Genomic DNA, 11417 nt, shown 5'->3' on the forward strand with positions numbered 1-11417 from the left:
CCAAACTGTGTACCTGGCAGATTAAACTTTAAAAAATATTGTCTGTTTTTTTTTTTATTGCGGGGTTCGGTAAACCAACTATGGCGGTTCTTTAGTTATTTGTTCCAAGCTAATAGTGTCTAAACTTATAAACCAAATAGTTTAATATACAGAAGGATTATTTTTGTTTGGCATCATTGGGTAAATTAAGTGGATTAAAAGTTTGGACACTGCTAGTTTAATCTAACAGCTCAAGGCTTTATTCAAGTAACAAGGTTTTTAAGTTAACAAATGGGAAAAGGTTATTTACAAAACCTTTAGGTACCAGTTCAATGTACATTCCAAAGACCCTCCATCCTTAAGACCGTCATACACTTTTCTGTTCTTCCTTTGGAAACTTTTATTTGGCTGATAATTTAAAACTACATATTATTAATACTTTTTTTATTTCAGAACATAACCAAATATTTGAGTAAAAATGGCTGATATTGACTGGGCTGAAATTAACGAGAAGCTGGTCTATGAGAAGGGAGAAGAAGGCAAGGCTAAGAGAAAGGTAAATAAGTCCCGAAGGTCATTTTTGAGATCATACTGGATTTACATCAAATGATTTAAATAGGAAAACCTTATCATTGATTTGTTTATAATAAAATAAATATCCGGTTGTATATAGTACCTAATTTCATTTTCTAAAGCTAAGCTTTCAATAAATACTAAACTGATTAAGGTCTCCTTAATAGGAAAACTTCACATAGGTCCATGGTAATTTTTGGCTATTTTATTTTCAGATTTATTTGGGATAGTTTTAGGCTAATTTTCGGTCCAATCCTTTCTTACACCTTTTTTAATATAGACTTTACAATTCTCTTAGATGCTATTTAGGCAGCCGCTAATAGTTTTAAAAAACAAGATTAATGTTTAAAGAAAATTAAACAATTGTATTGGTTTATGTACTTTTAGATTATTTTTTTTATAATTGTTTTACACATATTCTTGTAAATGGATGACCAAAGATATTTCTATGGAAGCTTGATATTAGACCAAAGTGTATTATTATATTAAATTCTCCGTGAGATTAGCTTATAAAAAAATTCTATTTATCTTTTTCCCTAAAAGCTTTAGTAATATAATTGTAACCAAACCTAAAAGCAAGATTTGTAGAAGCTAGGGAAGAAGTCATTAGTCCTGCATAAAGTAAGGCACATTGATATTGATAAACAATTCAACCTATCAACAACTATGTAATTAAATCCTACACAAAAAGACCTTATTTTTCATGTTTTTATAACCATAAGATATAAACAAGGACATATATGTTCATAAAAAGCAAAGACATAACTATATTTTCAAAAGGGAAAAGGACATACAATTATAGAGTTAGAAAAATAAAGTATGGCCAGGTCATGAATTTAATAAATGTAACAGTTATTTAGGCTCTTTAAACAATTTATATATTTGTAATTAACTGCGCCCCTCTCATCTATTAGCTCTGTATTGCTAAAGGAGTAGGGAAAGCAAAAAATCGTCTAAAACCATTCTAAGAATAAAAATCCAAAACTTAAAGAAACTGAAACCATCACGGGACATATGTGAAGCTTCCATGGAATGGAGAACTCAATCGATTCAGAAAGGTTCATAATCTTAAGCTAAAGACAAAAAAACTTACTTCTTTATATAAATTATTTTTTTATAGGTATTCTTAACACTAAAATTTGTGCATAACTCGGACGCATTTTTACCCCATTAAAGAATAGCTGTACTTAAAAAAAGTATTGAAATTGCGTTACAAAAAAGGATATTATGACACTTGATAAAGAATAAGGTGTGAATTGTGCCTCATGAAGTGTAGGTGTTATTTACATGAGTTATTAACACTTTTTAAAATTTTTATAGCGTTGCCAACGCCAAATTTAAGTAGATTTATCCTTAATTTTGCCAATTTTGATGGGAGAATGCAAAAGATTTCTTTGAATACCTTAGGTTTTTAAAAAATATAATGCGCCCAAAGCTTTTAAGTAAAGTCAGAAGATAGGAAAAGTAGCCCATGGAAGTTATTTAAGGGTTATGTGGCCGCACAATTTTTTTTCCTTAATGAGAAACGAGAAACGTAAAAAATACATAATTTTTACAAGATTTTAAGAACAAACACACCGTAAGATATTCTACCCCTTTCAAATAAGAATTTAACAAGGATGACAACATCCATAAGTAGCGAAGCATAAAAGTTTGTGGATGGGAATGACCGTCATTGGTGTTTTCTGAAAACGACCGGAAATTTAATTTTGATATCTTTAACAGAAGAAATTTTGGAAATCGGACCAAAAACACTAAAGATATGGGGGAAAAAGTAAAAAATATAAAAATAGCCAAAAACCGGCAAAAAGACAGTCTAACAGTCATTGTTGTTTTCTTCAAACGACGGAAAATTTAATTTTGATATCTTTATCTGAAAAATTTTGAAAATCGGAACATGAACGCCAAAGATATGGGGGAAAATGTGGAAAATAAAAAATAGCCTAAAACCTGCTAAAAAGCTGTCTGACCGCCATTGATGTTTTATAATTAATTGTGCTCCTTAATGATGGGAATGTTGTCAAAAAATTTCAGCATTCTATCTTTTATAGGAGCTGAGTAAATCCCATTTCCCCCATAGCGTTACGGACTGACGGACTGACAAAGTGAATTATAGAGTAGCTTCGCCACTAAAAAGTTAAAACAAAACAATTTTTTTGTAGGAAATTTGGGCTTCCATCGATGTGAATGACAACGGCTATGTCTCCTTGGCTGAAATGACAAAGGTAATTTTTTTTTATAAATTTGATCTTCAACGTCCAAACAAAGTGCAGCAATAAAAATAAATAAAAAAAGAACAGTAAATTATTGAACAGAAAAAAATGTAAATAACATCAGGAATATTCAGAAAATGTGATATTAAAACATTGATTGTGTGAAATGGATAGTTTTTATAAATTTTTAATCTATTTTTTAAATTATTTAACATCCATTAGTAGAAAAGCACAAAAAAATCGTGGATGGGATTTCTCTAGAGAGGGTGGAGATACCCTCCAGCGAAAAAGGCATAAAACAGCTTCCTAGAACCTATGAGAAGCTAAGTTGTATAGAAGTGCATGTCGGTTAAACGGTTAGCAAGATCCTTCAGTACACACAAACAGACAAACAGATTCCTGTTACTTTTATATGAGGACAAGCCCAATCTTTCAGCGATATTTCTGTATTTGTCACGTCAGGAAGTAAGTTCATCAAAACATGATAAATCACAGCAAAACCAACAATGTAACATAAAGTTTAAATTTGATAGAACGATTCTTTCTTGTCTCTATTTATATCAGTACAGACGGATATGATGTACGAAACTACCCTAAATGTGATGATGCTTTTATAATAAGAAACATATTTTAATTTAAAATATTTTATTTCATTCACAAAAACAAATATGTACATAAGTATATACAATAACGAAGTACAAAACATACATTTTCTGAACCATGATAAACCATGTAATGATTAATAATGTAGTTTGTTGGTTCATTTTGCTATAGCCTTTAAAGTAAACAGTGCATTTTGTGTGTCTAAACAATGTGTTTTCTAAGACAATAAAAAGTAAGATTATTCCAATTATTGACAATTAAAAACCTATAAAATAGTGCTTGCTGTTTTTGTATAAATGCAGGACAAAAATCCTTAAATAATTCCAAGACTTCAATTTAAAAATAAAATAGTCCAAAACCATCCCAGGATCTATGACGTCATTGTAAAAGCTTCTATGAAATAGATAACTCAATCAAACATTTCAGTAAATATTGAAATCTTTTATCTTTATCTTGGGAGGGTGCAAGGTTGGTGGTACCCTAAACAAAAATTAGTTAAAAACCCTACCAGGACCTATGAGAAGCTATACTTTCAGGAGAATCATATTGGTTTATCAATTAATAGAACAATTTCAAGTTGATGATTGTGTTTTAAGTACAGGAATAATTTACCACTGTATATTTATATAATTATACTTAGTATATTTAACAGTACTTAATAAAACTACCCCCCCCCCCATCCCAATGAAAAAGCTTTGACGTCCTTGGGACAGACAAAGTAAAGAAAACAATATATATTGTAGCTGTTATTGTAAGTAAATTACTAAATATGACATGTCGGGAATTTGACAGACGCAACTCATTTCCATGCACAGTTGGGTCTTCTAGCCAAAGGTCATGAAATCAAGGTCGTTATTCTACAAAACCAAGCTCAAAGGCTACTAAATTTTCCTTCTGTTCAATAGTAAAATAACTAACGGTAAATAAGACTAAAATGAGCGCTATCAATGCCCACATAATTGCAATCGCTCTCTTGTCTACCTTTCCCACTGCTGCCGCCGAATCTTGCGCTGTGGTTGTCGCCAGCTGACAAGAGCAAGCCTTCTCCAAATCAATTGCCATTCTCAAATTTCGTAGATTTTTAGGGGACGTTTTTCTATTATTTCTTTTTTCTCTTTTTCTTGAAGCTCGTCTGAAAAAAGGGTAACAATTAATAGAATATATTACTGCAAGCTTTAATCGTTGAAAATTTTTTGAAAAATAAAATTACTTTTTCTATATGTATCTTCAGCTAACTTTTTTTTATATAAAACTAAAAAGAAATTTCTTTCTCACTGAAAGCCGTTTCTATTTCGGTGAAAAGGAAACAAATTCTGTGCAAAGTATAAGGTTTTTTTGCTGTCCACTGAATCGATTGAGTTGCAATTTTCATAGAATTTAGGGGCACAAAAATTACTTTATCATATGGTATTATAAATATTTGATCGCAGACAACGGAAAATAAAGAAATCACTTTTATAATTCTATTTCCTTTTTAGTAGGCAATTTCTATATAACCATACATGCGTTTCATAACGGATATAAATAGGATAATAAATACATGTTTATTACCTGTAAACAAATTAATTGTTTAGCACCTTTATTAAACCTTGTTCTAAAATTAACTGATTTTATAAATATAAATAGATATATTTCATTATATAATGATAATATATTTTATTTGCTAAAAACACGTACATATAAAATTCCCATTGAACATATAATATTAAAATAAGGCAGAAATTTACCTGGAAAATGGGAGGAGCTGTACAGGGGTGTTACGGCGTACAAAAGTAACGGAAAAATTAGGGATTAATTTCGGGGGGGGGGGGGGTAAAATAGAGGGCTATCATCTCCGCTCCTATATTTTTTATATAAATATTATATTAGAAATCTCAACATCATTTTGGACGGCGGCAGCTGCCAGTCGCCGCAGTCAGTAGCAGATTTTTATCATTTTATGATATATCTAGACATGTACATACATATGTTAAAAAAGTTTTAAGTTTAAAATTTGAAGTCAAGGTTAAAAATTGTGGTCACATGAGCCATTTAAAGATTACTGGAGACCTGGAGGATAAGAACCTGCAGAATCATACCTAGAATATGAAATTTACTTCAACGCCTATATTTCTTACTAGCGGCTTCGCCACTAGCCTCTAGGTGCTTTGCCCCAAGAAGGTTGATCAAACCAATTTTTCGTATTTTAGATTTAGAAGAAAAATGGAAGAAAAAAAATTTTTAAACAGAGAGACAAACAAACATCGTATTACTTTGTATTATAGACATAGGATATTTTAGTATTTTTAAAACCTAAAATACTTTGTTTAAGTCACAAAAAAATACTTCTGCTCTTTACCTAGATGACCTTGCCATGTTTGCTGGTATCCTATGCCTGTTAGGATAAAGAATGCAAAGATAATCTAATATTTTTGGTGTTAAATGTTTTAAGCGTCATTAAATCTCCCCTACTTTTAAGTTAAAAGGATGAATTTAATGTAATCTTAATTACAAGTAAACTACATAAAAAAGTTATTTATAGCATTGATTCTAGACAGCTTTCTGTGGATATTAAAATGAAAAATTATGAGATTAAACCATTTTTGTTGTGTAGATAGATAAATTAATAAGACACCTGACAAATATATTTTATAGACAAGACATGCCATTTTATGATATTTAAAACAAGGATAACAACATCCATAAAAGTGAAGCTCTGAAACGGTAAGACAAACGAACATTAACACTTTAATAGTGTCAGAACTAAATGAGAAGAATATAAATGTATAAAAGACGAACGAAACAAAATTGTAAGTAATGCTGAAAAACTGCTCAAATACAGGATATTGTTTAAGGACATACTTACAATTTTAGAACTTGCTTATAGAGATGCTTCGCTTATAGCAATGTACTTTGTTGTCTTAGGAATCAGTATTCTAAAAATTAGACCAATCGAATAATTTTATCACATAAAAATTAGATGTTAAAAAGCAACATGTTTAAAATGGACTCACGGATTTTCTGGTAACGATATAGATTTGCTTCGCTTTCTAACTCGTACCTAACTCTTAAAGGAATCATCAAGCAAAGTTTGAAATTGATAGTACAATTTTAACATCCTAAATTAACGAAAAGAGCTATCCGTTACATGCGGACGTACAGACCGACCCTAATTATAGAAAAGCTTTGCTTTAAAAAAAAAGGCTATAAAGGGGTGGAGATTTGTTTGTGCACATGATATTTATTATGATCACCAAATATATTTTTAATGGTAACGATTTTTATGAATATATTGATGAAAAATAGCAAATAGGAGCTCTGTATTTAAAAGGGTAAGAAGGGAGTCGAAAAATAGCCTAAAACCATCAAAAGACTTTAATCTGAAATTAAAATAACCTAAAGCCATACTTGGATCTATGTAAAGCGTCCCCAAAACTGAGAACTTAATCAGTTTAGTGCTTATGGAAATCTTAAGCTTCAGTTAAAAAAACCCTTATACTTTATATAATAGGATAAGAATGGGTGAGGTCTTAAATTTTGTATGTTGACTGACAGACTGACGGTAAAAGTAAATTTCATACTAGATTCGCAGAACAACGGAAATTTAATTTTGATACTGTAATACAAAAAAATTGAAAATCGAACTATAAACACCAAATATATGGGGAAATATGTGCAAAGTAAACAAGGAAGACAACGTCCATAAAAGCGAAGCTCTGAAATGGAAGGATAAACGAACATTAACACTTGTAGATTGTCAGAACTGAATTAGCAGAATATTAATGCATCAGTACAAACAATATTGTAAGTAAATTTGTTGCAAAACTGCATAAATAGATGATACTGTTTAAGGACATACTTACATTTTTGGGACTTGTTTATAGAGATGCTTTGCTTAAAACATTATACCTTGCTGTAATAGGAATAAGTTTTCAAAAAATCAGAAGAATCGGATAATTGTAACATACAAAAATTTGTTGTCAAAAAAGTTAAAAAGTGGACATGTTTCAAATGGACGTACGGACATTCTGGTATTGATTATAGAGTTGCTACGCTTTTTAAATTGTACCTAATTACTACAGGAATCATCATGCAAAGTTTGGAATCGATAGGACAATTCAAACCTGTTTAAATTAACGAAAAGAGCTAACTCTCTGTGACGGACGTACGGACGGACGTACGGACGGACCGACCCTAATTATAGAAAAGCTTCGCTTTTAAAAAGTAGCTAAAACCTACTCAAAAGCAGTCCGACCGCCATGGATGTTTCGTACTGAATTGTGCTCCATGTTGATGGGATTGTTGACAAGATATTTTATCATTTATAAGTAACGAGAAAATCACTTTCCCCCCAAAACATTTCAGACAGACGGACAATTCGAATAATAGAGTAGCCTCGCTACTAAATATATTTGGGAAGTGGGAAAAAATGAATAAAAGAAAGATATCTTAAAGCTATTTTTCTGCAGGGTGTTAGGGATGTACTGGCTATAGATGAGATATTTGATTGTCGCCCAGCCATCAACAGAGCTTTCCATCATGCCAGGAAGATCTCAAAGGTAAAGTTAAATAATATAATATTCATTGCTCTCTAAAGTTTATTATTCAAAATATGTTCTATGAAACATAGCTTCTCTTCTTCCTCCATATGTCGTTTTGTATTTAATTTATATTGTTTTGTTGGAATTATTTAAAACAATATGTTTGCGAATGGATATTATGACAGGAGATAAATTGTCGTCAATTTAGATTGTAATTTTTCCTCTCTTTTTTTGGTCGGGTAGGAGATAAGATGGAATACAGGAGGGGGATGGGGGAGATCGTTGTTTTAGCCCGCTACATAGTTTACTTTATTATAGAACCAGAAAATCTGGTGTAAGATCCAAGTAATAATATATCCATTATAGGAAAATATCATGCCTTTAAAAACAAATATAACATCCTAAAATCTTGATGAATGATTTTTAATGTGCTTCTTTTAATTTTAGAAGGAAAGTGAACATGGAGATGACTATGTTACATTCTCTGAGTTCAGAATATTCTTGTACATGCTCAGACAGTATTTTGAATACTATCAGGCCTTTGACAGGTAATCTAGTACCTTCTTGTACATGCTTGCTCAGACAGTATTTTGAATACTGTCATGCCTTTGACAGGTAATCTAGTATATTTTTGTACATGCTAAGACAGTATTTTGAATACTATCAGGTCTTTTGACAAGTAATCAAGTATATTCTTGGACATGCTCATACAGTATTTTGAATACTATCAGGTCTTTTGACAAGTAATCAAGTATATACTCGTACATGCTAAGACAGTATTTTGAATACTATCTGGCCTTTGACAGGTATTCCAGAGCTTGATCTTTAAATCGTTTTTATGCCGCGCTGAATCGGGGCGATTCAGAGGTAAACCGTAGGCGCGCTGGTGGTAAGCCACAGCGCACCTGATTTTTAAAAGATTTTCGGTGCGGTGTTGTTAAATCGCTTGCGCACTCACTAAAATATCGATCCGCGCCAGTACAACTTTATTACTTAAGCAGTGTCAGTAAGGTATTTTATATAAAATACCGTGTCAGTATAGTATTTTATATAAAACATTAATATATAATTTATTTTAAAAATAACTATAAAAATGTTTTCACGATAGTTTTGCAATAAAATATTAAAGTAATTAAAAAAAAATATTTATTTATTAAATAAATCACCCCGATTTAAACCGCCAATGCCACTCGGTGAGTGGCATTGGCGCGCCGGGCCCGCGCCACTGCCCGATTCAAATCACCCATGCAAATTCGATTTAAAGATTGATATTAATAATTTGATGGTGCGCCAAATGAATCGCCCCGGTTTAAATCACCTATAAACGATTTAAAGATCGAGCTCTGAATGCCAAAAAGCTAAATTTATGATTAAGATTTATTTGGCTTGTCTCAGGGCGTTCCAAATATTTAAATGTAAACTCTTTTAAATAAATTTTCATTTATTCTCTTTATCTTATAAATTTGATATAAGTTTGAGAAGGGGGGCCGGGGGGTGGATTTTTTTATTATTTCTTTATTTCTTTAAGTCAGATTAGGTATAGAAAATGACTACTCTCCCTTTTTTCAAATTTAGTTCAAAAAAAAGAGAAGGAACTGGTGGTCATTTGCTCGCTAGTCACTTTGTAGGAAAGTACCAAAATATATTTTTAAAGAGTTGACACAGGGGACGATGGAAGAATCTCAAAGGAGGAGTTTACTAATCCCAAGGTCAAGGACGCCATTGAAAAGGTAACAAACTTAAATTATTTTGGAAAATAGGTGATTTAAAAATATTATCATAGCAAATAAAAAAGTATTAAATAATGTAAATAAATATTGGGTTGTTGTAAAAGTTTAAATGTTAACTACTGCACTGTCAAATAGGAATATCATTCTAATTTAAACAAAAACTCATTTTTATGCTAAAATGTGGTTTAATTTTGGTTTTTAAATTTCATTTATTTGCTTGGTATTATTTTTCTTTCTTTTAGTAATGAATAAAAATTCTAAAATCTTCCAAAAAAAATTAAAAATCTTCTAAAAATGATACCAGGGATATAAATGATCATACCGGGGAAATAAATGAATATTTACATCCACTATTTGAGGGGTCGTCTTTATGGGAATGCCTATTTACTTTGTTCTTCGTTCCATATACCCTCGTACCTTAACCTAATATGTGCTTTTTTCAGTGGGTCGGACCTATCGAGGATTATGAGGCCGAGTTTGACTCCATTGATGCCAACGGTGGCGGACAAATACTCTTCAACGAGTTTGTCGACTGGGCAACTGACAAGAATCTTGACATTGAAGATGATGACGATTAGAATGACGACATTTTGTCTCCGAATTTATAAATGTCTTCTTCCCGCATTTATGTTCAATGTATTTAATTTTGCGCATTTTTTTGCATAAATTATTAATGCTTATTCCGTCTGTGTGCACAATGATAGATTTTAAGCTTTATTATTACTTATTCTAAGCCAAATATGTTTAGCAAAAAATTTGTCAAACTTAAAATCAACATTAATAATTGTATAAAAAAGACAAGAAATATGTATTATGATTGTATTAATCTATAACTGTTACTAATTTAATAAAATTCAAAATAAACTTTAAATTTATTTTATGTGTTTTATTTTTATTAAATCTACATATTTACAATTTATAAATATACAAAAATAAGTATATTGCACAAACACACCCTGCCTTAACCAAATAAAGGATAAACAAAAATTACCATGAAAACGGACAATGCAGTGTTCAAATAGGACCTAGTGCCAAGTAGAATCCATTGAGAATGAAATCCTAGCTGTTCCTTCTTGGCAGATATTTCAGTTTTAAGATTTAAGGTGAAAATCACTAAATTTGCCTAATATACAAGGCAAATCTACCTTTAATACAGGGAGATTAGATACATTTTTTCTTTAAATCGCGCTTACGAGGACACTTTTTAAATCAAATAATATCTTAGTCATGTAAAATCAATGAAGCAATTGTGATTTGACTCGAATCTGGTTAACTTGTCTATGTGTTTTACTTGTTTTCTTAATAATCTTTAATATTAGGGCATATAATTATTTACACAATGTGTATACACTTAGAATAGAGATGTCTAGAGAACACCTCTGTCAATCAGCCAATTGGATAACACTGGAAGAACAATCTGGCTATGTTTTTGGTAGAGATGTGTACAGATTTTGGCTCAAAAGAGCAATGTAAAATATAAACAAAGGATTTAAAATAATAAGTCAACTATGAATATTGTATTATTGTTGTATTTCTTAGGATAGATAATTCAGATTATGGGTCAGTTTGGTACAAACCCCTCTTCCTAATCCTTGCTTATAGGGAAGCTTAGGATTTGGCAATATTTAGCTTGAGATCTTCAGTAAAATTAATGTAACAGACCAAAAGTTCTTGGCTTATAATCTTCATAACAGGGAAATAGATTTTTGGATGTCTGAAGAACAAAGATAAGAAGAATCCTTCTCCTCTATCAATAGTTATAATCATATTCACACTCAGCACAAACCTTAGGTTTTTAT

At 31.0% G+C, this 11417-nt stretch overlaps 1 protein-coding gene across 1 annotated transcript; it reads left to right on the forward strand.

Annotated features, from left to right (window-relative positions):
• Nucleotides 1-421: 421 nt before the first annotated feature.
• LOC145325013 (flagellar calcium-binding protein-like) lies at nucleotides 422-10493 on the forward strand. Its single transcript, XM_080167794.1, has 6 exons — nucleotides 422-535; nucleotides 2715-2777; nucleotides 7817-7906; nucleotides 8336-8436; nucleotides 9543-9618; nucleotides 10062-10493. The coding sequence occupies exons 1-6, from the start codon at nucleotides 458-460 to the stop codon at nucleotides 10194-10196; spliced, it is 543 nt and encodes a 180-aa protein (XP_080023920.1). The 5' UTR covers nucleotides 422-457; the 3' UTR covers nucleotides 10197-10493.
• Nucleotides 10494-11417: the final 924 nt, after the last annotated feature.

This window comes from Acartia tonsa, chromosome 7, assembly GCF_053477335.1.
Source record: "Acartia tonsa isolate MP-2025a chromosome 7, ASM5347733v1, whole genome shotgun sequence".
NCBI classification, from domain to species: Eukaryota; Metazoa; Arthropoda; class Copepoda; order Calanoida; family Acartiidae; genus Acartia; species Acartia tonsa.

Coding starts and splice junctions, on each gene's coding strand:
- LOC145325013 (XM_080167794.1), top strand. CDS start 458: ATGGCTGATATTGACTGGGCTGAAATTAACGAGAAGCTGGTCTATGAG. Junction 536..2,714: donor AAGGCAAGGCTAAGAGAAAG/GTAAATAAGTCC, acceptor ATTTTTTTGTAG/GAAATTTGGGCTTCCATCGA. Junction 8,437..9,542: donor TACTATCAGGCCTTTGACAG/GTAATCTAGTAC, acceptor ATATTTTTAAAG/AGTTGACACAGGGGACGATG.